Source organism: Mustela putorius, unplaced genomic scaffold (assembly GCF_011764305.1).
Source record: "Mustela putorius furo isolate JIRA1106 unplaced genomic scaffold, ASM1176430v1.1 tig00000151_pilon_pilon_pilon, whole genome shotgun sequence".
Lineage (NCBI taxonomy): Eukaryota > Metazoa > Chordata > Mammalia > Carnivora > Mustelidae > Mustela > Mustela putorius.
The window spans coordinates 10,844,200-10,872,050 of NW_025421296.1; the positions used below are offsets into that span (position 1 = coordinate 10,844,200).

General features: G+C 43.0%; 1 protein-coding gene across 7 annotated transcripts in view; it reads right to left on the bottom strand.

The window, feature by feature from the left end:
* The window catches only part of LYN (LYN proto-oncogene, Src family tyrosine kinase), a 116,368-nt gene that overhangs the window by 24,583 nt on the left and 63,934 nt on the right, over positions 1-27,851 (bottom strand). For all 7 annotated transcript variants that reach the window (XM_045075772.1, XM_045075770.1, XM_045075771.1 and 4 more), the window contains exons 9-10: positions 13,923-14,105; positions 11,850-11,926 (exon numbers count right to left, since the gene is read on the bottom strand). In XM_045075772.1, the coding sequence (XP_044931707.1) occupies positions 11,850-11,926; positions 13,923-14,105 (260 nt within the window). The remainder of the gene's footprint in view (positions 1-11,849; positions 11,927-13,922; positions 14,106-27,851) is intronic.

Genomic DNA, 27,851 nt, shown 5'->3' on the forward strand with positions numbered 1-27,851 from the left:
GCACAAGACCAATCAGGCAGCGCCTCAGTAATTTGTTTTGAGAGAGAGCGTGGGACTTGGGTCAGAGTGACAGCGGTGGAGGAGTTAGGAATATGAATCTGTGGTAAAGGTAGAATCACCCAATTTGCAGAAGGACTGGATATGCAACATAGGAGAAGAGGGTCAACAATGACTTCAAGTCTGGGCCCTAGAAGGATGAAGTTACCTCCACCAGAAGGGAAGAAAGCTCTGGATGGGCAGGTTCTGGAGGTGCTCAGCTCAGGCTGTGCTGAGTTGGACATGCCTGATACACATCCATGTGGAGATGCTGAGTAAGCACTCAGCTTGGGGAGCAGATCAAGCTAGAGAGGAGCACTTCAGAGAGCTCAGAGTATAACCAACTGTGTTGGGTCAGATAGAGTCCCCCCTCGAATTCATGACCACCTGGGCCCTCTACTTGGCAACAGAGTCTTTGTGGATTCAATTAGTTAAGGATCTCACCATGGAGTCCCACCCTGGGTTTAGAGCAGGTCCTAAAGCCAATGACTGGTGTCTAAGACTGGTGTCTACAGGTAATGGCAGAGGGGGATTTGAGACACGGATGCAGAGGACCAGGCCTGTGAGGAAAGAGATAGACTGAAGCACTGTTGCAACAAGCCAGGGAGCGCAAGGAACCAGGAGGTGGACAGGCAGCTAAGGGTTCTCCCCTAGAACCTTCAGAGTGAGTGGAGTCGGACCGACATCTTTATTTACAACTTCTGGTGCTCAGAACTGTGAGAGAATAAATTTCTGATGTTTTAGGCCACCCGGTGGGGGGACTTAGTTTTGGAGGCTCCAGGAAAGTAACACAACACTTTCAGTGAGATCACTTGGAAGGTCAATGTGGAGAAAAAGAAGGTCCTAGGGCTGAGCTCTGGGACCCTCCCATGTTTAAATGTTGGGAGATGAAGAAGAAATGGCCAGGGGAATGGCATCCCAGAAGCCAAATGAAGAGAGCATGTCTGGGAGGAGGGAAGGACCAGCTGCACCAACCACTGCCAATGGGCCACCAGAGAAGAGGCAGAGGAACGCCCTTGAACTCAGTCTGGTGGGATCACCTACGACCTGCCGGGACCTGTTTGGCTGAACGGTGCTGAGTTCAAGAGGAGAGTGAGGAAAAGAATCGGGGGAAATGAGGACGACCTTCCAGGGCTTTTGATCCTACAAAACGGGAGGAGAAAAACAGAAGTGGAGCTAGCTGAGGAAAGAGACGGAGGAGAGGGAGAACTTCTTTCAATTCCCTGAGAATGGCACCGAAATGAGGTGGAAATGCTAATGCAGAATTTCTAGAACAATGTCTTGAAATGGCAGGAGGGGATAGGACCTGGTGCCTGCTGCAGAGTGCTGTCACACCAGGAAGGAGGAGCTGGGGCGGCTTTCTGCTGCTGGTGAAAAAGACAGCAAGCGAGGGAGGGAAGGGGTTGGAGGTAAGGCTTGGGGGTGGAGGAGAAGGAGAAGGTGAGAAACAGTTGTCTAGAAGCCCGAGGAGGCACCTCCATCACTGGCCTTGAATTACACATGTGAAAAGCCAGCATGTCACATCAGCGCTGGTGACAGCTGTGACTCATGGGGCCAAAACAGGTAAAGAGTTGGACTTACAGCACGTATGACAAAGGGAGAGGCCTAAGTGGGTCTACAGAAGTCAGCTCAGGACAGAAGAGAAACACGAGGGTAATGGAGATGTGGGAAGAGTTGGAGGCTCTGACTGGCCAGGGGTGCTGGGAAGCAATTGCTGGAGGTGGAGTCCCGGGCGGGGTGGCGGGGGGGGGGGAGGCAGGGCGGGGAGCGAGACAGATGGGGGCTGGTGGACCAGCTGGGACTTGAGGGGTGCAGCTTTTGGTCGTCGGCATGGAGTGGGCTGCATGGGACAGTGGAGGAGAGAGGACAGAGTCCTGGAGGAGAAAAGTCAAGAGACAGAGAGGCCTGAGTCTGAAGGCCTAGGTTCCTACAAACAATGGCAGGGTCTCCAGGGGCTAGAGCGAGAAAGTGCTGAAGTATGGCAGTGACAAGTGTCCAGGGGTCCGAGGACAGCTACAATGAAGAGGGAGGGTGGACCTCAGAGGTGGCGTCCTGGCAGTGGGTGGGGGTGGTGAGGGCAGGGAGATAGAAGATCTAGATCTTCCACAGGGAGAAGGTATGAAAATGATTTTCATTAGCAAATGTGCAAGCAGTCGGTTCTGTAACATAAAGCCTCGCCTAGACAATTATGTTCTGGATACGGGAGGGAGATGTGGATAGAATGCTTAACAGGAGCTGGAAACCCTGATGTTGGAAGAAGATTCAGCCAGCTCCACTGCCACTGAATTCCAGCATACTCACCTCTGCCAGCTGCTGTAGGCACAGACACAGGGCTCTCCCCAGCCCCAGGGAAAGGCCACCAAAGGACCCAAAAGGCACCTCGGGAGGAAAGCCTTACTCGGTGCTCCCCCTCCCCAAGTTAAATGCATCTGCCTCTGCCTACTGGCTTCAGTGTTAAATGTTTTGCTGATCCTTTCTCATTCCTCCTGGCATTCTTCTCTATTCCATCGACAAGGAGAAACAAAGCAGTTCTTTGTCTTTGCATCAAGGCCCAGATATTTGTATTTTACTTCCTTTTTCTTTTCTCACTTCTATTTAGGCCAACAAGGTAAGTCTTGGGCAGGAAAGTAAACATACTTGGAGGAAGAGGAAGAATAAAATGTATCAGGAAAATATTTTACGTTGAAATACACCTGCATCGTGACCCAGAGCTTATAAAGCAGAGAATAAAGAGTTTATTGTCTTCAACTGATTAGAGGCAGTCCCTACTTGGGTCGATATAGTCATTCAACATGTATTACTGAGCACCTACTACTTAGCTGCACCAAGTGCTGCGGATACAAAAGGTAAACATGAACTTATCAAAACATTCAAATTGCTGTTAAGTGTTTGAAAAAAAGGAACAAGAGGCCAAGATGGAGAAGAATGGAGTGAGCAGGGGCTTGGGATGGAATTGTTTTAGGAGAGATGGCTGGGGAAGGTGTCCCTGAACAGGAGGTGGGGGGAGGCATGGAGCAGAAGGGGTAGCTTCTGGGAGGGGGCCTAGGAGAGGCAGTAAGATAGGACAGAGCATGGTGGGTGCCCGGTGGGAGTAAGGCAAGATGCTAGGGAGCTGGGCTCATAGGCCATCAGGGCATTTTACAAATGGGATGAGAATCCATGGAAGGTGCGAAGCAGGGATGCAGAATCATCGTACTGGTGAGAGCCCTCAAACGGTCTACTGCGTAGGGACAGAGAAGAAACGGGCGGGGGGAGAGGGCAATGGGGAGTCAGGGCTCAATGGGTGGGACTTCCAGTTCGTGAAGATGGAGAAGTTCTGGGACGGATACTGGGAGCAGGTTCCTAACAGTGTGGAAGCATTTCATGCCACTGAACTGTACACTTAAAAATAGTTAAAGTGGTAAAATCTTATGTTACGTGTATCTGACCGCAAAACAAAATGCACACATATGTTTATCTAACTGGCCTTGCCTCCTCTGTGCGGCTTGGGAGGAAGAAGCCAGAAAGACCTTGAGAAGAGGTTGCCAGGTAAAATACAAAGGGAGCACTGCTCCTGCAACATTGTTCCTTGTTTACCGGAAAGTCACATGCCCCCAGGAGCCCTGTATTTCTACTCCCTCAGTCCAGCAACACAGTTAACAGGCAACCACCATTGTTCAGAAGAGACTTGATGGTGAGTGTGGGGGAGGGAGATACATTTCAGAAGAAGGAATGAGAGGGTTTGTTTACCAGCTGTCTATCAGGGCAGGCGGTGGAAAGAAGAGAGGCTCAGGAGTTGCCCCCAGAGTGAGGGAGGTATGGCGGGAAGAAGCCTGGCTGGGAGGCCCCTGCAGGCCTGCACCCTGGGGACTGCAACCTCGTGGCTGCCTGAGGGCAGGAGTTCTGGGGGCTGCAGGAGGGGGACAGCAAGGGGTTTCCTTGCTAGAAAGGGGTGTCCTCCTGAGGCGAGGGTGAGACCACACAGCGGCACCTGCGGCTCAGCTGCCCTCCAGAGGCCCCTTGCTTGCTGCGGCATCCCGGCCCCTCTGTTCCTGGGGCAGAAACTCAGTCCTGCTTCTGAGCTGCACCGGGGGATCAGAAGTGCAGTTTTCTGGGTGGGAGACAGTGAATCGGGCCTCTGGTTTTGCTGGCCAGAGGCTGTGAAGCCACCACAATGAAACCGGGGAAATGCATTCCAGCTGCCAAACTGACCGCAGAATAAACTCTAAAGACACCAAACCATTCTTAAGTTGGGGAGGGAGGATGACTTTTGATGACACAATTTAAAACAATTTTTATATTTTACGAAACCCCATGAACAATGTTAACAGTCTTAAGGTCCACATTCCAAGGATAGGGGAAGAAAGTTTTTTTGTTTTGTTTTGTATTTTTTTGGTACAGTACCCTACACAAGCATTTTTTTAATAAAAAAGATCAATCATTTGAAAATCTCTCTTTAAGTAATTTTATTTCCACTTTTTTACCTTCATAGAAAAAAAAATCAGTAGGAACTTACATTTGAAAATAAGGACTATCCAACTGCATTGAATGACAGAAATTGGCTGTTTGTAGAGTGTGGCTGGGAACAACGGCGCGGGGAAGATGGAGAGAGAAGGAGGGAGAGTGAGGAGCCAATCAAGCTGTGAGAGGAAGCTGCAGAGACAAAGAAAAGGATGCAGAGAACTGGGAGCTGTGGAGGAGAGGCAGGAATAGAGAGGGATGATGAGGCCAGGCGCCTGGCTTCCACCTAAACTGCTATACTCACAGGGTGCAACCAAGTTCTAAGTTCTCCAAGGACTTCCTCTTTGCAAAATCCAATGGACGTTCCCTCCCTCCCCCCTTACAGGGCTGTCTCCCAGGATGATGCTCCTGCTGTCCCCGGCTGGACTCTGCTGTCTCCCTGGGGCTCTGCTCCCTTCACCCATTCTCCCTGGAAGTCATCAAATCCCCACTGAAAGGATGGTCTCCAGCTCCTGTCCACCCTCCAGCTCCCGGCTACAGCAAGCGCCGTGAGGACATGTGTGTAGTGGGTGTGGAGGCACAAATATATCTTTCTAGAGTCAGTCAGAAAATAGTTAACTGTGCCTCCTATGTAACTCAAGAGAGGACAGTATTTCCAGTCTCTCTCAGCTCCGTGCTCCCTCTCCCATTCTTACCACACACCCCATTTGCATCCCCTCACGCCCCCTTTCTGTCCTTGTGCATCAAATTCCCTCAAAGACGCCTCCCTGCATCAAACCCCTTCCAGGCTAGCAGGGCCAACCCTGGCTTTTAGGGTCACCTCCTCCAGGAAGCCTACCTCTTCCTGTGACCTTGTCCCAGAATGGGTTCCATTCCGCTGCACCCATCCCAGAAAGCCCTGACCTATTCCTTGTGCAGTGATCTGCCAGGCTGCTCTCTCTAGATGCTCATGGGTGAAAAAGGGGGAGGTGTCCCAAGAGGGTGAGGGGAACATGCGGAAAGCAAGCCAAGGGCTTCCGACAAAGATCAACTGGAATTCACACTCTGCGGCTCCTTTCAAAGTGCTCCCATCTCCTTTTTTAAATTGTGAGCAGCTGGCAATAAACTCTGCCCTCTTCTAAACTACTTCAATTTAATTCTGGCCTTGCAGGCTTCTGCAATGAGTCCCTAAAGAGGAAATTATTCTGTGACTTACAGTAGCACTGCCCAGAAATTGCCACTCCTGGACAAAATATTTGAGCTAAGAGGAAGATCTGGCATGCAGACCAGAAGGACCATTTACATTAGCTTAATGCTTGTCACTGCTGCTAGAAAGTCTTCCAATCAAAATTGAAACAAGAGGGGCACCTGGGTGGCTCAGTGGGTTAAAGTCTCTGCCTTCGGTTCAGGTCATGATCCCAGGGTCCTGGGATCGAGCCCCACATCGGGCTCTCTGCTCAGCAGGGAGCCTGCTTCCTCCTCTCTCTCTCTCTCTGCCTCTCTGCCTGCTTGTGATATCTGTCAAATAAATAAAATCTTTAAAAAAAAAAATTGAAACGAGTAACGCTGTCTGCCTTCCTTGCTATTTTGAACAACCAGTCATATAGTTCCTCCATGTAAACCCACCAAACATCCCCACCCCCACCTAGCAAAGTGGGAAAAAAGAGAGTTCTCGTTTTATACTATTTTTAAATGGCAGTTTCCCATTCTTTCAACTTTTTCAGAAGGAAACTGCATACGGTCCAGTTTTGCAATTCTCACAGGACCTCTGGTTTCATTTGCCCACTTTGCAAGTTTTCTTTTTTTTTTCCCCCAAAGATTCTTATTTATTTGATACACAGAGAGAGAGAGAGAGAGCGAGAGAGCGAGAGAGCGCGTGCGCACAAACAGGAGCAGCAGGCAGAGGGAGAACAGACTTCCCGCTGAGCAGGGAATCTGATTCAGGGCTCATCCCAGGACTGGGCTCATGACCTGAGACGAAGGCAGACACTTAAGGGACTAAGCCACCCCGGTGTGCCTTTGCAAGTTTTCATAGTCAAAGTTCAAGTCTCAGACATAAAACTCACAATGAAAAACAGATACAGAGCATTTGCAGGCCCCAGAGTACTACATCCCTGTGATACATTCATCGTCCTTTAGGTACAGCCATGTCAAAATCTTACATCAGTGTCATCTGAACACACCCCAAAAATCATTCATTTCACTTTGGGTGATGATTCACACAGATGGTCTCCGTAGATTTTCTTAGTCGTGGAATTTTAGAGTTAGAGCATCAGGCTGTGGGAGACCCAACCTGTGCCTCTCATTTTAGAGATGAGGGCCGGGCCTATGAAATGACTGCCCCCAGGCAGCAGCAAGTTCCCTCAATGCCGTGTCACGCAGGAGAATCCCAGGATAAGATTGGGGAGGGTATGTGCTTTGGTGAGTGCTGTGAAGTGTGTAAACATGGTGATTCACAGACCTGTACCCCTGGGGATAAAAATATATGTTTATAAAAAATTAAAAATTAAAAATTAAAAAAAAAAAAAAGAAAGGGAGACCAAATATGGAGTGGAAAGGACATCTGCACGCCCGATGCCGGGGGAACCAAGTCTGTGACCTGAGGCTTTCTCTTGCTCCTGGATCTGATTCATTATCTCTACATAATTTTTCCTCCAGTTTAAGTAAAGTAAATGGGATGACACTATCAATGAGGAGTTGATTAATAAAGGTTTGGGAAATAAAGTAGTTGCTTCCTTATATTTCATGGTGGGGAGAGGGGTGAAGGTAGCCATGCGCTGCAGAATGAGAACCTATCTTTTAGGTTCTTTATGAAGAGGGAAGATGAGCAGACACATTACCTGATGGTATTGGCAAATGCTCTGCAAACTTCTGCGGCAAATTCCCTCCAGACACTCATTTACCACTAACAGACGGGTGGGTCCCAAACCAGAGTTAATGCAAGAGATTCCAGTCTAGTCTTGTTTCCTCAGTCAGCAGACATTATAGTGAGCAGGTACTTAAGAAGCTCTGGTGGCGAGTGGCCTTCCTTCTCAAAAAGGTTGAGATTTACACGGACAGAGATTTCCAACCTTCCTCAGTTTACCAAATTCCAACTTAAAATGTGTGTTAAATGTAATGTAGGAGGAAATATAGTTAAGCATAATTACTATGTGAAAGAAAGATCTATGTTTGGCAATAGAGATTTTTGGGGGGTGGGGAAGGAGCTAGATATCAAGCAAAACCCATCAAGGGGTAAAAATGCGCTATCAGCACGGTGTCAGGTACAAAACCATCCTAGGAGCAACTCCAACCTTGGAATACAAGTGTGAAACAGTGCAGAGGAAAGAACAAGTTATCTGAAGTCAGAAGACCCAGGACTGAGTGCAGCAATTCCAGCCACTAGCTCTGTAAGCTTAGACAAACCCAAGGTCACCTCCTCATTTGTAAAATGCAGTAAATAAAGACGTGAATGCTTTCAAAGTAGTCGGGTTCAAATTAGATAATGGACTGAGAAGTGCTTTATCAACTAGAAGGAGCTAAAGAAAGGGTACTTGTTATCACGACTGTAATAAACACGGACTTTTCTGTTTCTCCTGCAGTTTTACTCACACACAATTGTCCATTGCATTTCTGGTAACTCTTGGCCTTCAGTGATGTTGCCCCCGAAGAGCAAGAAAACGTTTTGGTTCACTTGGCAGGAATTACAAGATGATTTCTTTGACCATCCATCTTGCAACTGTGAATTTCCCCCTTCTGTCCCCTCAGTTGTACAAGTCTATGATTCCACTTCCACTTCCCTTGAAGGGAATTCCCGCAGATTTCAACCTCTGGCCTTAACAAGTTCATTTTTCTTCTCCTGCTGGAGGCAAAGGCTAGGAGGGAATGAGGCGGTCTCTCTGCTCTCAAAGTATCAGATTTCCTCCACAAAGGGGTGATTTTCCGATGTTAGCACGAAGAGCACAATATCGCTTCATCTCACACCAGAGGGAAAGGACTGGTAAAACTACTTTAGTTGGGATTTCTTCATCTCCACTAAATGCCCAGGAAGGTGAGTGAGCTGAGAGAGAGGGTGCACAGAGTGAATTACACTTGGGCTCAGAAGAGCTTTTTAGGACTCATCCTGAGACAGGAAGTGATGAAATCAGCTCTCACATGAACTGAGAGGCTGTCATGTGCACTCACCCACTTCCTGTCTCGACTGGTGTAAGAGGAGGTTGGTGAGGGGAAAGCAGAGCTTGGGGAAGTAGGTTGTGGGGAGAGGGAAGAAGAAGCTGATGAGAGGCTGTGGGAAAAGTCCCAGCGCTGTCCCTTACCCCTGTTCCCTCAGCCTTCTGGGGCTGAGATAAGTAAGCTGGTTTGTTTCTACTCTCCACCCCTTATTGTGCAAAGCAGCTAAGTTGAATTATATCCTCTTGTGCTACTGAAAATACTAACAGAAGAAAATACAAACTACAGCCTGCTTGTTTTTTAGTTTAGAGTTCAAGTGTGAACGTTAATGAATCTTCTGCTTTACCCTAAGTCCACTCCGAAGAGTCAAGCGGAAGAAGGTATAGAAAGGACGGATGATTCCAGTAGGCGGGCTCCAGGTTTCCTCTATCTCCCTGGGCCAACGTTATTAATATTTATTATTCTCATCTCATCCATTAGGGAGAAGTGATAGAGTTAACAGAGAAATAATTTCAGAGGAATGTTGTAGTACTATCCCAAAGGGAACAGACAGGATCACAGTGGAAATGCGTACCGAGTATAGTCAACAGGAAGCCGATGTGTAAGGTACATGATTTCAGGCCTGTAGGCCTTACTCATTCTTGCCAAGGTTCAGGCCCTCTTCTCGTGGTATCAATATCATAACAAGAAAAGCCACAAGCAAACGAAGCAGATGGTAAGCAAAGGTGGGGCAACATGGGGTCTCAGGAAGTCCACCTTGAGGGAAGGATTGGGAAGAGTCTGGGTGAGATTTGCACCGTGAACAAAGATGGACTCAAAAGGAAATTCTATTTGGTTGGAAAAAAAATTTTTGAATTTTGTGAAGAACCACGTGCTTAGTGACATCCTGGGTGATGCTGACTGGCTGACCATCCCACTGTCACTTCACCCCCCCCATGCACTTTGGATGTCCCACCAGTTCTACCCAGTGGCCACTGCTGGGAAAGAGACCCTGGCAGGGAAACAAGAGCTTATCCAGCAGGAGCTGGATTTGGAACACTGGTTTGGTGGCGGCATTGATTATCCCAGGCCCCTCCCATTACTGCCAGAGGTGTGTGCTCAGCCCCACCACAACTGACAGAGGAGTCAACTGAAGCCACCTGGAACCTACAATTTGAAAGTCATGGTCAATGCTAGGCTCTGGGATAATCTTCCTGGCAAACTACAAAGTTTTAGAAAGAAACTTTTTTCCCCAACACACTTGTAAGTTAGACAAAGTTACCTTTTTTTGCACAGTAGTAAAGTAGAAAGTTAAAGGATACAGAGGCCCCAAGTTGGACCTTAAAAACTTGGACTATGTCAAGATAAGGCTTTATGAGGTAAGCCACGCAAAATCAAATAAAAAATACCCATGTGACAAATTAAAGTCCTTCTCCAGGTATGGTACACACCCCGATGGGCACAATTTCCATATAACCGTACACCCTATACAACCCTATAGAATTGCGGGCACACACAGATCCGACCCTCCGCCGCACTTGAGCTAGGACCACTCGGGCCTCCAGGCCACATGGCCCACTTTTCCATATTCCTATCAACCCCCTTCCCTTTCTGAGCAGTGGATACAACCAACCTTCACTATATTCCTCAAGTGTCTCATCCATGTGGGATACCTAACTTGCCGCCCCAATCGAGGGCCTTCTTGATCAATGTCAATTGTGACAATTTCTGCTTTCTCCATTTATGACTCCCTATCTACATAGGATCTAGAGCTGCATCCATCCAAGTAATCATCCTCTTACCATAGAACAGTGGTTTTCAAACTATGGTCTTGGAACCTTTGGAGTCTACAGATCTTCTCAGGGGCCAGTGTAGAGAGTCTGAGTAAAGTCAGGACTCTACCATAGCAATCTTGCTTCATTCCACATTACAGGTTGGGATTCCAGACCACCTTTGAATTTCTTACTCAGATAAGGAACCTCTGAAAGCTTGCCAGGTTTGGGTAGATGAGCTGGGGGCTGAGCTGGGGGACTTCATCACACACCTTTACCAGAATGATAAAGGTGGGGACTGTCATCCCTAAGATTCCCTCAGCTTCCACCAAGAGGCTCTGAAGCGCTCGTGTGCATGCTACTCTGTGATCAGATTAGACCCTCAACAACATCTCCTAAAAACAGGAATTACCATTCCAATATTTGATGTGTGAATAAACGGACTTCCTAAGTGGTTATGGCTATTGAGTCAGAGCCACGAGCCACGACACACGCCAGTTTTCGAACATTGATCCCCAACTCAGCCCACGATACGCTACTGTAGAACATGGGTTCTGATCCTCTCTTTCTTGAAGTACTTTACCGCGTACTAATTCTTTCCTTTGAGCTCATCTTGCCAAGAAGGCCTTATCAATTTCCCAACTTAAGGAGGGTCTGAGGGAAGAAATGGAGTAAGAAATGAAGATCATAAAGGCAACCCTTTTCAAAAGGAACTTCTGGAAATCTCTTGGGCCACTTCAGGCTTTATGGCACATGGCCTTCCCAACATGAACTGCCCATGGCCAGTATCAAGAAACAAAACAAGCAAATTACTGAAAATGACTATCAGATACAATTAGACTATTAATATTCAGTAGCTGGCATCATTCAAACGCACATTTCCTTGACACACCAGGTAAATTGCTGGGTTTCTGGGTAACTTCCCTCTGCCCTTAAATGCGCTCCAGGAAATGTATGGTTCCAAATGAAACAAACTTGCAACTTCTAGGCTAGGACTAGAAATATTATAAATGAATATTTCTTAGAACCCAAAAGATGTATCCAGCAAGAAGAATAAGGAAAAGAATATAGTTCCTCTGTTTTCAAGAATACTAAGGACTTAAAACACCTGTACCTTAGGTTAGTAACTTACTACTGCGTGCTCATCACTTAGAATGTGCTGTGCTCAGACCGCTTGGGACTGCGTCTCCAGAAAGCAGCAACAAGTGACCCCTTCCCTCGCACTGTCTCTCTAGCTGGTGCAGGTGTGAACATAAGAGGCTGCCTTGTTTTAGGGAAGGTGACACCCAAGCCAGAGCCAGACACACGCACACACATGTGCCTTCAGTGTGAAACACCCATCATTCTCTCCAAGGAAGTGCACTTTGCAAGGCCTTTTTCTGGGAACTACTACTAGGAAACAGCCAGCACAAATGCCTTCTCCCTGGAACATCGTGACTCGGAAGCGGGGAGTCTCGGCGAACTTACATGCACCCTGGATTTTTAATACTTCACCTGGGCAGAGAAGTCAATTAGCTTGGGAAGCAGCACCTTGCCCCCTTCGTCACTCTTCAGGAAATCCAGCAAACTGCCTGTTGGTAGGGGAGGGACCAGTGAGTGTAGTTCAAACACACAAGACCAAAAGCCGAACAAAAGTCAAAGGATCATGACTATTAGTGAGGGAGCGCACACAATGATTGCCTTTGCGATTCTGTATGGCCATAGTGCCTTTTCCAGAAGTTGGTCAAATCCAGGCCCCTCTAACCTGTTACCTTCGACCTGATGTGAAATGTAGCATGTGGGCCAGGTAAAAAAGGGTGACAGGGGGTGGGGGGACAGTGTTTCTCTAGCTCTGTATTTTAGGGCACTTTGCACCTGCCACCACAATCCACCTAGAGCAGCTGTCTGATCTTCAGAGCTGCCCAGAGACAGAAACCAGCAGGTCCTCCCAAGGGGCCTGCCTGGAGCAGCACTGGGTGAGGCTCTCTCCTATCCATGTCCAGCCTAAGCACAGAAGCCAGCGCCTGTGACAGGGGCTCAATGAGTAGCTGGTGAACATACTGTACTTTGTACCTAAAAGAAAGTGTGTTGATAAACCCTCCTACTTCCTACGGCTTCATCGCTAAAACAAGCCCTGCTTTTTCTCCTAGAACTTAAAGTGTCAACCTTGGACAAGCTGCTTACCCATAACGCCTTTGTGCCTGTAAAGAGGGCATGTCCTACCAGCTATTGTCAGAGGTCTTGTGGGGACAGATCTAAAAAGCACGTGCCATGGTACCTGGCGAGTGGCTAAGTACTCAGTAAATGTTCTGCTACTTCATCCTCAACACAGAACAGTGGCACTTAGCTCTGAGACTGCTAAGAAGATTATGGGAGATCACTCAAGGAACACATCAAGAACACTCTGGTATACAGTAAGTACTCAGTAGAGGCTAAGTGATGTTATGAGGAGAAATTCGTATTTACATTTATGATTCAAATACTTCCAGCCGCTTAATTCAACAAATACTTACTGAACCACAAAGTTCGGTTTCCAGGTTATGGCAACCTAAGCCACAGGGGTAGTTTTTTGTTTGTTTTTTGGAAGGACTCTCAGTGACTGATACTCTGAAATATTTACATATATTAAATAAGAAAATGTTATATTGATCTTTCTAATCTACTCAGTGGAGACATCACAGTATGATCTCCATGATGCAGGATTCTTAATTTGGTACTATTTTTTTTCCCCCTTTCTTCCTTCATTCCTTCTAAAGAATTTTAAAGAACCATTTGGTAGTTTGGTAGTATGTCTACCTGATCTGGAGGAAGAAGGGTAGTAACTCACACCCTGTTATCTGAAGGTAATATCAGCCAGAGAAAACATGGTTGCTGGACACCTCTTGGTTAGTGATTCTGATTACAGAGGAATATAACCTCCAACAGTTTCAAAAATGTTCCCATTTTAAAGTGACACCCTGAACACATAGATAATATTAGAGAGGAAAATGAATGCATTTTAGGATCCTGAGAACTCCCACTTTAAAGGCATAACAAAAATATTCTTATTTGAGATACATATTTTTTTGACAAATATTTATTAGGGGGCTTCTACATTTTGCGTGCGATTCTTATGCCTAATATGACTAAGAAGACAAACGCAGAGAATATAGAAAGATCATGTATTATTTCTACAATATAGATAACACTCAACAATATTTCTGGTGAGGTGGTTTATGAAAATGCTTTGTTTCCCCATGGGTTCTGATTTTTCACTAGTGGGCATGCTGTTTTGGAATTAAAATTATTGGAATATTCTGTGAACATTTAAACTTTTTACTTTGGGACACTGGAGTGGCTAGGTCCGTTAAGCATCTGCTTTTGGCTCCGGTCAGGATCCCAGGGTCCTGGGATTGAGGCCCACATGGGGCTCTCTGCTTAGTGAGGAGTCTGCTTCTTCCTCTACTCCTCCCCTCACTCGCTGTTTGTGATCTCTCTCTCTCAAATAAATAAAGAAAAAAATAAAAGAAAAAATTTAAAGAAAAATAAACGTTTTACTTTTGGAGCCTGAAGCCTTTCAAAAGCCCTGGGTTAGGGGGATGCACTTACCCTTGGCCATATACTCGGTGATGATGTAGATAGGCTCTTCTCTGGTAACCACGGCATAGAGCCTCACGAGCTTGTCGTGCTGAAGGGTTTTCATGAGGTTGGCTTCCTCCAGGAATGCTTGCACAGACATAGTGCCTGGTTTCAGGGTTTTCACAGCCACTTTGGTACTATTGTTATAGTAACCTAGCAAGACAGCAGAAGAGAGGGCATGTTTGATCCAACTGAAAACCAAAAAGTTCATGCAGGGTTAAAAGAGAAAAAAAAACTGACACAAAACTCTAGACAGTGTTAACATGAGGGGAGGCCAAGTCAAGGGTGTATGAGAATTCTCTGTACCATCTTTACAAAAAATCCAAAATTATTGCAAAATCAACAAGGTTTCATAAAGCATTATTTTGGAAAAATAAAACCCCACAAGCTTCTGTATGCAATCCATCATGGGGACAAAGATTTTCCTCTAATGAATAAAATGTTCTTTATCCAAGAACAACAACAACAAAAAAATGCATAGCACAGCTCTCTTACACACACACACACACACACACACACTCACAGGTCTGGAAGAAAACAGTAAAATATGCCAAGTGCCAGCCATCTCCAATGGCACAATTAGAGTGACTTCATTTGTGTTCATGATACTTTTAACTACCAAATTTTCTACATTGAATATGTATTATTTTTGTAATCAGGGAAAAAAAGGTTTGCATTTTAAGAAATTGTATATACTAACTTTGAAGTATAATATACTAGAGTTAAATAAGCGCTTCCTCAAGCTTCCCAAGAGAACTGGACTTGGGTGACTCTCCATGAGCAAAGGCTTCTGTATCAAAATGTCTAGGACCTACCACTTGCCACTCCCTCCCATGCCCAGGAGCAGAGAGTCCTGCAGTAAAGAAACCTGTCAGGCCTGGCTAACCTCAGCGCTTTCCACACCTTCTTGATCACAGGACACACTGTCATGTACCTTTTCACACCCTGCGAAATGCACTTTGGGAAATACTAACTCCTTCATATAGTTTCCCCAAGGTCCCTTTTTCTGGAACCTGCCCCCAGTGGTGTGCTTAATTCTGAACCTCATTTTCTCCTGGGGCTCCCTCTTCTCAGTGGTTTGACAAAGCAGAAATCGAGATAATCACATTCCCCTTTCCTTTCCTCTCTTTCTGTACTTGTCTTAGAAGTGCAAGAAAAAGGTGAGGGGAGGAGTGGCAGCAGGTTCCCTGCGGGTTGTTCTACCCCTATTACAGTTTTTGTTTTGTTTAACTTGCGCTATGAAATGGTGATGTCTAGGGTCTAGTGTCTGGTCTCTTTGTTAGATCATATAACTATCTGAGTCTGTACAGAACACACAATGACTGGAAGCATGCTCAATAAAACATCAACAGTGATGAGGATCTCTGGGTGGCAGAAATTGGAGTGACTTTTACTTTCTTTTGTTCTGTTCCATTTTGATTCAGTTTGTGAATGAGTATGTATCTTTCTTTACAAAGGGAATTTTTTTTTAAAGGAAATGATGTCTCTATTTCCACACTTCCAAATGTGTCAGAAAAAGTTATTAGTTTACAGCTAACAGTTGACCATACTTCCTAACTTTTCTTCTGATCATTGATACTTATTACTCTGTTAAAACTTTTCCCTTGATATTTTACTTTGATTTGTATTTAATAGTCGCTTATAGTGTTGTACAGGAAAATGAAAAAATGTAATATGCGAAGTAAAGTAAGTATTAGAATTATGGATAGGCCAGTAATAGAAAGCTGACAAAATAGAAAACTGTACTAGGTTATTTTCAAAAGCCACAACCTATAAAAAATAATGGAATCATGAATCTATTAAATTTATTTTCCATTTAAATGCATAATTACACACAATATGATCTTTCTTACAGATCTTAAGTGTAAATTTAGAGTAAATGCCACCAATAAAAGTCCTGCATTTGAACCAAGAAAAGTCATTATCTCAAAACTACAGTAAGATTCACCTCACACTTGTCAGAATGGCTAAAATAAAAAAGAAAAACATCAAGCGTTGGCCAGGATGTGGGGAAAAGCGAACCCTATTGCACAGTTGGTGGGAATGCAAACTGGTGTAGCCACTATGGAAAATGGTATGGGGGTTCCTAAAAAAAATAAATAAATAAAAATAAATAAATATGAAACTACCCCATGATCCAGGAATCGCACTATTGGATATCTACCCCTAAAATATAAAAACACTAATTCAAAGGGAAACATGCACCCCTATGTCCATAGTAGCATTATTTAAACAGCCAAACAATGGAAGCAGCCCAAGTGTTCATTGATAGATTAATAGATAAAGAAGATATCTCATATCTTCTTTACACACACACACACACACACACACACACACAATGGGATACTATACAGTCATAAAAAAGAATGCAATCTTGCCATCTGCAACAACATGGATGGAGCTAGAGGGTATAATGCTAACTGAAATAAGTCAGAGAGAGAAAATAGCATATGATTTCACTCATATGTGGAATTAAGGAAACAAAACAAACAAGCAAAGAAAAAAAAAAGAGAGAGAGACAAATCAAGAAATAGACTCTTAACTGTTGAGAACAAACTGGGGGTTACCAGAGGGGGGAGGAATGGTGGGAAGGATGAAATAGGTGATGGGGATTAAGAGCACACTCATCATAAAAAAATTAAAAATTAAAAAAAAATTAAAATAAAAAAGATTCATTATAAATTTGTATAAAGGTTTATATACAGGTATTCAGTTACAGGAATAAATCTAATAAATAAATTTAGGAAGTAAGAGGATACAAAGTTAATAAACAGAAATCTGTTGTATCTCTATATACTATTAGTGAAGTAGCAGGAAGAGTAATTAAGGAAACAATCCCACTTATAATTGTACCAAAAAGAATAAAATATCTAGGAATAAATTTAATCAAGGAGGTAAAAGACCTATACTCTGAATACTATAAAACACGGATGAAAGAAATTAAAGATGATATAAACCAACAGAAAGATACACTGTGCTCATGGATTAGAAGAATTAATATTGTTAAAATGAACTTACTATGCAAAGCAATCTACAGATTCAATGTAATCTCAATCAAAATGCCAATAACATTTTTTATAGAAGTGGAACAAATAACCTGAAAATTTGTATGGAACCACAAAAGACCCTGAATAGCCAAAACAATTCTGAGAAAAAACAAAGCTGGAGGCATCACAATCCCAGGTTTCAAGGTATAGCATAAAGTTATAGTAATCAAAACAGTATGGTACTGGCACAAAAACAGACATACACATCAACAGAACAGAATAGAGAGCCCAGAAATAAACTCATACTTGTATGGTCAATTAATCTATGACAAAGAAGGCAAGAATTTATACAATGGAGAAAAGGTAGTTTTTATAATAAATGGAGTTAAGAGAATTGGACAGCTACAGACAAAACAATGAAACTGGAATACTTTCTTATACCATACACAAAAGTAAACTCAAAATGGATTAAAGACTTAGATATAAGACCTAAAACTATAAAACTCCTAAAAGAAAATATAGCCAGTCAACACTTGGACATCAGCCTTCACAACATATTTATAAAAATGTCTCCTCAGGAAAGGAAAACAAAAGCAAAACTAATCTACTGGGACTACATCAAAATAAACAGCTTTTGCATAGCAAAGGAAACCATCAACAAAATGAAAAGACAGCTACTCAATGGGAGAAGATATTTGCAAGTGATATATCCAATAAGGGGTTAATATTCAAATATATAAGAAACTTCTATAGCTCAACACCAGAAAAACCAAATAATCTGATTAAAAATGGGTAGGGGGCCTGAACAGACATTTTTTCAAAGACTTACAGACATATGAAAAGATGCTCAACATCACTAATTAACAGGAAAATGCAAATCAAAACTACAGTTAGATCTCACTTCACATTCTGACACCTGTCAGAATGGCTAGTATCAAAAAGACAAGAAACAGTAAGTGTTGGTGAGGATGTGGAGAAAAAGGAACCCTCATGCACTGTTGGTAGGGATGTAAATTTCTGCAGCCACTGTGGAAAACAGCATGGAGGTTTCTCAAAAAATTAAAAATAGAAATACTGTATGATCCAGCAACTCCACTTTTGGGTATTTACCCAGAGAAAATGAAACACGAATTGTAAAAGACAAATGCATGCCTATGTTTCTTACAGAATTATTTACAATAGCCAAGATATGGAAGCAACCTAAGTGTCCATCAGTAGATGAATAGATTAGGAAGTGGTAGACACACGTACACACACACACACACACACGTACACACACACAGGAATTTACTCGGCCATAAAAAAGATTAGATCTTGCCATCAGCGACAGCATAAATGGACCTAGAGAGCATTATGCTAAGTGAAATATGTCAGACAAAGAAAGACAAATACTGTATGATTTCTCTTAGATGTGGAATCTAAAAAAACAAAACAAATAAACAAACAAACAACAACAAAAAATAGGCTCAACAGAGAACAAACTGATGGTTGCCAGAGGGGAAGGAGTGTGAGGAAGCAATAAGTGTAGAGAATAAAGAGGTACAACGTCCAGTTATAAAATATGTAAGTCACAGAGATGAAAAGGAGAGCACAGGGAATATTGTCGATAATATTGTAATTACATTACGTGGTGACAGATGGTGACTGCACTTACCAGGGTGAGCAGTGAGTAATACACAGAATGGTCAAATCACTATTTTGTGCATCGACAAGCAATGTAACATTGTGTGACAACTATCCTCCAATAACAAATACAAGAAATAAATTACATAAAATGCAAAAAAAAAAATTTATACATGGATCCTCAGTTACATGATTGTACCAGTGGCAAAACAGCAAGAAAATACATTCTTGACACATGTAAATAACAAAGGACTAGTGTCCAGAATATATAAAGAATTCCTATAAATCAATAAGAAAAATTGGAAAATAGGCAAAGACTTGCAGACATTTTAAAAAGAAGTCCACTGGGTGATGGACCTTAAGTAGGGCAAGTGATGTAATGGACACTGGGTCTTATATAAGACTGATGAATCATGAACTCTACCTCTGCAACTAACAATACACTATGTGTTAATTAATTGAATTTAAATTTAAAAAAAAAAAAAGAAGTCCCAATGGCTAAGAAACATGTAAAAAGAACTCAATCTTATTAGTAATCAGAGACATACAAACAAAGCCATAGGAAGACACACCACCACCCAGATATCAACCACTGACCATGTGAGTGCTGGTGAGCACACGACCCTAGCGGGGAAACTGGGACAGCTCCCCAAGGCTGCCTTCATCTGTGCTCTTTTCTGAACATCAGTGAAGTTCAGCTGGTAAGCTTCTATCTTTACCAACATTCCCAGGGGCCCATAACAGATGTTGACAGAGCTGCCTTCTTTCAAGTGCAATTACCTTGAGTAACCACACACACACACACACCCCAAAGGCTGTGCTGACCTGCGGCCCACCTCCTTCTAGATACAATTCTGTTGATCAGGAAATGGCACACTGAGATCTCTTGAACATTTTGCTGGGACAAGCACTTTGGAAACAGAGTTGGCAGTATTTAGGAGAGCGGAAGATTCATACTCCCATGATCCAGCAAAAGAATTCCTGGCCACCCTAGAGAAAACCATGTACCCTCGCACCAGTACGAAAATGTTCTTGGCAGAATTGTTCATAGAGGCTTAAAACTGGGAACATGTCCAGTTCCATCAATAAACAGTGAAATCAATGGATAAGCCACCGTACTATGTATGTACCGATATAACACGGCCCTATAGAGCAACGAAGGTAAATGAACTCTAGCGACACCCCCAAAACATGGATGAATCTCATAAGGATAATGCTGAACACAAGAGGCACGACTAATACAAGAGTCCATTTGGTAGGATTCATTCACATAAAGTTTAAAAACAGGCAAAACTAAACTACATTGTTTGAGGATGCACACTCCCACATACAAAAGTAGCAGAAGTGTAAAGAAATGGAAATTGCCACAAAAGTCAGAATGGCAGCTGCCTTCGGGGGACGGCGAGGTTGGGGTTGGGAAGGGGTTGGGAAGGGGTAAGTGGGGTCTTTTGGGTGCTGGCAAGTTTCCAGCATGTTATCTCAGTCAGTATCGACCGCACCAGTTTTCCTTTTGTGATATTGAGTATTTGTGTTGTATATACTTTCCAGTCTGCTTGTTATATTACACAGCAATAAAAGCGAGAGAAACAAAACTGTTCTCTCTCTCTGTCATCAAACAATGGAATTCACCGAGACTTTTGCATCATATAAAATTATGGGTAAAGGATGAAGGAAAAAATGCGTTCCAAGGGTAGGGGAAAAGTTACCAGGAAACAGCACTGCTGCTAAAGATATTAAAAGTGCTGATAAGGAGTTTGAGATGAACAGTGACTAAAACAGCTGTGTCGAGTGGAGCTCAAGAATGGCAACAACTCCCCTTTACTGGTGTCTTGGGGCTGTGGGATTTAAACAACAGGGCAGGTTTCCAACTTGCACTAAAGGTATGATTTTTATTTGGAGCTACGGATTGAGTCGTACTTTACAAAGATATTCTCCAGTAGGGTGTAGGTTCAATTAACCTAGTCATGGATATTTGGGTTGGCATTACAGATTGCAATTTTTTTTTTAAATCATTTGAAAGTAAAGAATATCTTGAAGAGTGCCACTTTGGCACAGTTGAAGAAAGTTGGGGTGACAATTTGAGAAAGCTCTCAAATTTTCAGGGGTGACTAATTTGCTAAAGAGCACCTAAGTACCACAAAATGAAAGCTGGTTTTTAAAAAAGATGCACAGGGTTGATTTTGCAAGTTGGCTGGTGATTAATTTCAACGTAGTTGTTCAAATGACAATATATTAAGCAAAATTCAATTGAAAACAAGTTCCCTTTTTTCTATAAAGTCTCTTCATAGACCAAGTGGTAACAGGAAACATCATCCTTGGCTTCACTGACCAGTCAGTTCCCTTGGAATCCAATAATCCACGGGAGGGGGGGGGGCGTGTCACCAAGCCAGATGTCAAGAGGATCACACGAACGAGAGGAAACAGCTTGAGGGAGAAACTCCTTTCTTTTATCCCCACCCCTCCTCCCCCAGAACAGGTCACTTCCTAGTATTTTTCACTGCATTTCAGACCAAAAAGATCTGGACCATAAATGTGACTGGTGGTCTATGAACCTCAAGCTTCACAAAAACATTAATTTACTTGGTTAACAGGAATATCATTTTAAATTTGTTCTTCTTTTTCTATCATTGAGAAAAACTGTCCTGCCCATCTCTTGAGAAATAAAACAGAGAAATAAAAAGAGAAATAAAAACAAAATTCAGGCAGTTCTAAATGGCAGACTTTGCTATTACACCAGCCCTCACACAGCTGGACTGAGACACACGGACACGCCTAGAAGAGGGGGCATCTTTGACCTCTGATGCATAATATAATGTCACCAATCATTATTCTTTTGGTTTTATTCCCGGTATTCTTCTGCTAAATGCACAACATACTGACGTTATTTCAAGAGCTAAGGAAGAGCTCCCTGACAGCCAAATTCCCAAAACTGTATCTACAAAAGAGCCCAGATCAAAATTTCAATGTTGTTCTTTTCTTTCTTTTTTTTCTTCCTTCTTTCCTCCCTTCCTGCCCCACCCTGTTACTACCTCCTCTTCCTTCCTTTCTTTAATACAAGACTAGAAAGAGAAAAGCACAATTAAAAAATAATCATCAATGTCAGTGTCCTGGCTATGATATCATACTGCAGTTTTGCAAGATGTTAGTACTGGGGAAACTGGATAAAGATTACAAGGGATCTCTCTGTAATATATATATATATATATATATATATATATATATATATAACATATATATGAAAGCTTTGTTGAAATATAATCCATATACCATACCATGGGCCCATTTAAATTATATAATTCATTGGTTCCCATATATTCAGAGTTGTGAGCCCAAGAGCACAATTATTGAAACATCTGCATCACCCCCAAAAGAAACCCCATATCCACTGACAGTCATACCCCCATCCTTCCAGTCTCTCACTTGAGGCAACCACTCATTTCCTTTGTCTTTACAGATTTGCCTATTCACAACATTTCACATACATGGAATCACACAATATGTGGTCCTTTCTGTCTGTCTGGCCTCTGTCATTCAACATAGTGTTTTCAAGGGTTAGCCACATTGTAGCATGTGTCAGTACTTTATTTCTTTTTATTGCTGAATAATATTCCATGGTATGGATACATCACATTTTGTCTATCCATTCAACTGATGGACATGTGGGTTGTTTACATTCTTTTTTTTTTTTTTTTTTTTAAGATTTTATTTGCTTGACAGAGATCACAGTAGGCAGAGAGGCAGGCAGGGAGCTGGGGTGGGGAACAGGAGCCCTGCTGAGCAGGGAACCCCCCCAATGTAGGGCTTGATCCCAGGGATCAGGACCTAAGCCAAAGGCAGAGGCTTAACCCACAGAGCCACCCAGACACCCCTTTTTACACTCCTTAATGATTATGAATAATAATATTCTCACAAATATTCATGTAAAAGTGTTTGAATGGACCTGTTTTAATTTCTGTATCATTTCTTACAATTGCATATAAACCTATAATATCTCAAAATAAAAAGTTTAATTAAAAAACCCCAAGAAAAGGGGTACCTGTGTTGCTCAGTCAGTTAAATGTCTGACTCTTGGTTTCAGCTCAGGTTAACATCTCTTTCGTTGTGTGATTGAGCCCTACATGGGGCTCCACACTCAGCAGAGAGTCTGCTTGAAGATTCTCTCCCACTACCCCTCCCCACACTTGTGCACACATACATGCATGTGTGAGCTCGCTCTCTCTCTCAAATAAATAAATAAATCTTAAAAAAAAAAAAACAAGAAACTTTGTTGAGTGAGGAAATCCTGGGTAATCTTTCCTATTTCAGTCTTTGCACTAATGTTACCATACTTTCTTTATAAAAAAATTCAGTATTTAATAATAACAATAGTTCTCTGAATGCTGTCAACTAAGCGCTTACCTGAATCACCTCATTTGATCCTCACACGATACCTACAAAAGCTAGGTTGTACTATATGTTTTTAGATGAGCTTCTGCTACCTCTGTCTTGTAAAACATTATTAGCAAATCAAACAACCCGACTGAAACCTGAGCAAAGGACTTGAAAAGATATTTCACCAAAGAAGATATATAAATGGCCAGTAAACACACGAAAAGATAAACACATATGCTCAACATAACTAATCACTGGGGAAATGCAAATCAAAACCACAGTAAGATACAACTAACACCCATTAGGATGGCTACCTTAGAAAAGCAAAAGAGAGAGAGAAGTAAAGGGTAAGTGCTGGTGAAGGTGTGGAGAGATCAGAATCCTTGTGCACTGTTGGTAGGAATGTAAAGTGTAGCCACCATGGAAAACAGTATGGCAGTTCCTCAGAAAAATTAAATACAGCATTTCCCTGTGATCCAGTGATCCCACTCCTGGGTATATACCCCAAAGAATTGGGAGCAGGGTCTCAAAGAGACATTTGTGCATGCATAGCAGCATTATTCACAATAGCCAAAAAGGTGGAATCAACCCAGTGTCTACCAGTGGATGAATGGATCAACAAAACATGGTATATACATACAATGGAATGTAAGTCAGCTTTAGAATGGAAAGAAATTCTGTCACAGGCTACAACATGGATGAACGTGGAGGCCGTGCTAAGTGAAAGAAGCCAGTCACACGAAATACATGCTTTATGATTCTGCTTATTTGAGGTACTGAGGCTGGTCATATTTACAAAAACAGAAAGTAGAATGGTGGTTGACAGGGTCTGTGAAGAGCATTAAGGGGAATTGTTGTTTAAAGAGTAAAGAAGCTCAATTTTGCAAGACAAAAAGAGCTTTGGAAATTGGCTGTCTAATGGGAATGTCTGTAACAGTACTGAAATTGTACACTTAAAAATGACTGAGATGGATATTTTTATATTATATGCATTTTACCCACCCACAAACACAATTATTAGTAATCTATTCACATGATGAATTTTCACCAGATATTTACCTCTTTCAAACAGTTTAAATCCAAATAACACTCTAGAGAGAACAATTACATATTTTCCAATGCCACATTTCTCCTCTCCTCGAAAGCTCAGTTTCTCCCTCCACCTGGGCACATGCTAAATAATGTTCTCTAAAATCGGAGTGAAGACTTATCAGATGGCCAGTGGAAGTGCAGGAACAGGAAAAGGTGAGAAACGGGCAGGAGGATCTTGTGTATCTGGAATTGGACATCGAGGTTTTTCCTAATCTCCGAAGGACCAATGAGCTTGATCTGCAGGTGATGCTTGGGCCACTCAGGACAGAAATGTACTGTGAGCCGGTGACTCAGGCTTGTGCCCTCCCTCACCCCCGTGCTATGGTAGCTCACCCCCTCGTCAGTTTCTCTGGCTGAGCTGGGCTGGCAAATGGCCCCTGTGACCACCACCATGGCCAAGGTGGCAAAGAGATTACCAAAGGGATTTCTTGAGCCAGTAGTGCTCAAGAAAATTTTAAGAAGGGGCACCTGGGTGGCTCACTGGGTTAAGCATCTGTCTTCGGCTCAGGTCATGATCCCAGGGTCCCGGGACTGAGTCCCGAGTTTGGGGGGGGGGGGTGAAAGTGGCGGGGGGGGGGTGGTCCTTGCTCAGCAGTGAGTCTGCTTCTCCCTCTGCCCACCACTCCCTCTGCTTGTGCTCTCTCTCTCTCTCTCTCTCTGAGAAATAAGTAAAGAATAAATCTTTAATATTTAAAAAAGAAGAAAATTTTAAGAAAACACAAAAGGACTAGCATAGTCTCTTCCCCTCAAAGCAATAACTTCCCAGACTAGCGGTTCTTCTCCTTATCTCGCCGGTGCAAAAAGCATGTCATTTGATGCCTTTATCCTAGCTTCACAGCTGAACACGAGGAGGCTGGAACAAAACTCCAAACCATCACTTCATATGCAGGGTTACTGTTTTATAGCAGATGAATACACCCCCTTAAGCTGCTTCTACTTTTCTCTTCATGACAGGTATGCAATTCCTTTGCTGGCAAATATTCACAGGAAGGTCTAACTGGGTTATTCATAGTTTGAACTCATGACTGAAATTGGGGAAAATCCACTGAAATATAGCTTCCAGTGACTATGGTCAAATATAATAAAATAAAGAAAATAAAATTAGAGTGCACAGAACCATATTGTATAAGAAACACAACAGCTATATAAATCTCATTCTCTTTTCAGCAACTGAGAAGGTGGCTGCTTACCCATTTTACTGATGAGGAAAGTGAGGAGGTCAAATTAATTTGTGTAAATAGCTTATTAGCAAGCAAGAGAGTCCAGGTCTCTGGGATGCCAAAGCAACGGGCTTCTTCACTGCCTTGAATGACTTTGGGCAAGACACTTGTCTGAATCTAGAGTCCTTGCTCTAGATTACAAATGATTACAATAATTCCTATCGCACAGTGTTACTGTGGTGACTATGAGGGATAATCGATGAGTATGGACCTAGAAGGGGGCCAGTGAACAATGTACAGCTTCCTCTTCTCCTCCTGTCCTTCTCCCTCATCCCCCACTTCATCGCCTCCTCCCACTCAAAGACATGGTCAATACAGGGAGGAAAGAGCACTCCGATGGCCGGAGGGAGAAAGCAGGTATCTGGTTCCCTCAGTGAGCCAGTGGGCGAGAGAAGACATGTTTGGGGGAGAATGAAGGAACACAGGGGCAGCTTCTCCTTAGAGAAGTGATAGCTTCTAAGAAGAAAGAGAACTCAACATGAGCAGATAATGCTGAAACCATGTGATGAAAGTTCTTTTGGAGCAGAGGATATTTGTATGATCTTAAACGATCTCCCCACAGACTATTAATTAATCATGAAAAGGAACTAAAAAGTAATATATACAATGGAGAAATCTGGCAGACCTCCTTAAAACCAAACAGACCATGAGCAATAATGGGACCAACTAATATTTCGTGCCTCCTGGTAGATGCCCTGAGGACAGAACATCGCTAACTACTCAGATACTATTCATACACAAAGGCATCGCCTGAGCCAAACCCTGGAGAAATCCAAACAAGGAACATTCTACAGAGCAACTGACCCATGTTCTGTAAAATGTCAGTATCATAAAGGATGAAGAATGACTGAGGGACTGTTCCAGATTAGAGGATAGTGAAGACATGTCAACTCAATGCAAACACATGATCCTAGGAGCTCAAGGGAATTACTGGGTCAACGAAAGAAATTCTAGACTCTGTACTGGTAATAGTATGTATCCGTGTTAGATTGCTAAATGTGGACAATACATCATCTAAGATAATGGTCCTGCTCTTAGGAGACACATATTTCAGTATTTAGGGGTGAAAAGTCATCACATCTGCAACTCACTCTCAAGTGGTTCAACAACAACAAGAAAAATAAAATACGTGTGTGTATGTAGAAGAGAGAAAAAGCAAATAGAGCAAACTACTAACTGGTGGATCCAGGTGAAGGGTCTGCACTGTTTGTTATACAATTCCAACCCCTCCCCTGTGGATTTGCAAGAAAAAAAAACATATTAAGAAATAAATACAAATACCTCAGAGGAATAAAGAAGGTGGCTTTTTTCTTTTTTAATGAGCAGATAACAGCTTGATGATCCCTCAAAAATTTAATGATAGAATTACTGTCTGACTCGGCAATTTCACTTCTACAAGAACATACACACCCAAGAGAAATAAAATCATTTGTCTACACAACTTGTACATGAATATTTGCAGCAGCACTATTCACAATAGCCAAAAGGTAGAAACAACCCAAATATCCAATGGCAGATAAATAAATAAAGTGTGGTGTAGCCATATGGTAGGACATTATTCGGCCATAAAAAAAAGATAAATTCTGACATATGCTACAACATGGATGAGTCTCGAGGATATTCTGTTAAGTGACATAAGCCAGTCACAAGGGCAAATGAACTATGATTCCACTTCCATGAGGGACCTAGACTAGTCAAGTTCATTGAGACAGAAAGTACAATGGTGGCTGCCAGGGTCTGGGGGGACCGGGGAAGGGAAAATGGGAAATAACTGCTTCACGGGTGCAGTGCTTCCTTATGGGGAGATGAACCTATTCTGAACTAGATGGAGGTGGTGGTTACACAACAATGTGAATGTAGTAAATGTCACTGAATCGTTTACTTTAAAATTACTGATTTTATGTGACACAAATGTTACCTCAATAAAAAGCAAAAGGGCAGGCAGGTAAAGGCGAGGTTTGATTCTATGACCTGGGCCACAGAGTGCGAATGAGAAGCGGCCGCGTCCGGAGAGCACACTCACACCGACGAATCTGCTGACTGGGATGGCGTGCCTGACGGGGGCTACTGACTGGTTCTGGAATATGCCAAGCAAAAATGAAGACTGTCCAATTGTGTAATAATCATTTACCTGGATTCCTTAACAAGTTCACAAACAGTGCGGCGAGAGCTCATTCTCCTCTGGTTCAGTATCTGCCGTATTTAAAAGATGCTTCAGCTAAAGCAACAGCAACAGGACAAAGGAGGCAATACGGCAATCCCAGAGGCAAACATGTTAGAGGAGAAACCTCTCCCTCGACAGACCCCTGGATGCAGGTGCCTACATGGTCACAGCAGGCTGAGTCTCTAGCTTCTGCTCGGCTGGGACTGCACGGGGTTAAAAGCTGCCTCCCCCTCATCTCTCTGGAAATCACAGCTGCTTTTCACTCAGAGCTGGCATGGATAAGGTGATCTAGTAAGAATGTGTGCGACCCCACAGGTTATCCTTCACAAGAGCAACGGCGTTTTTCAGTTAGAACCTCGAGGAGAGCATGGCTTTTTTAAAAAGGGTTTTAAAAATTCTATCACAAAAGAAAAAGAAAATTCACATTCACTACAAAAACTTT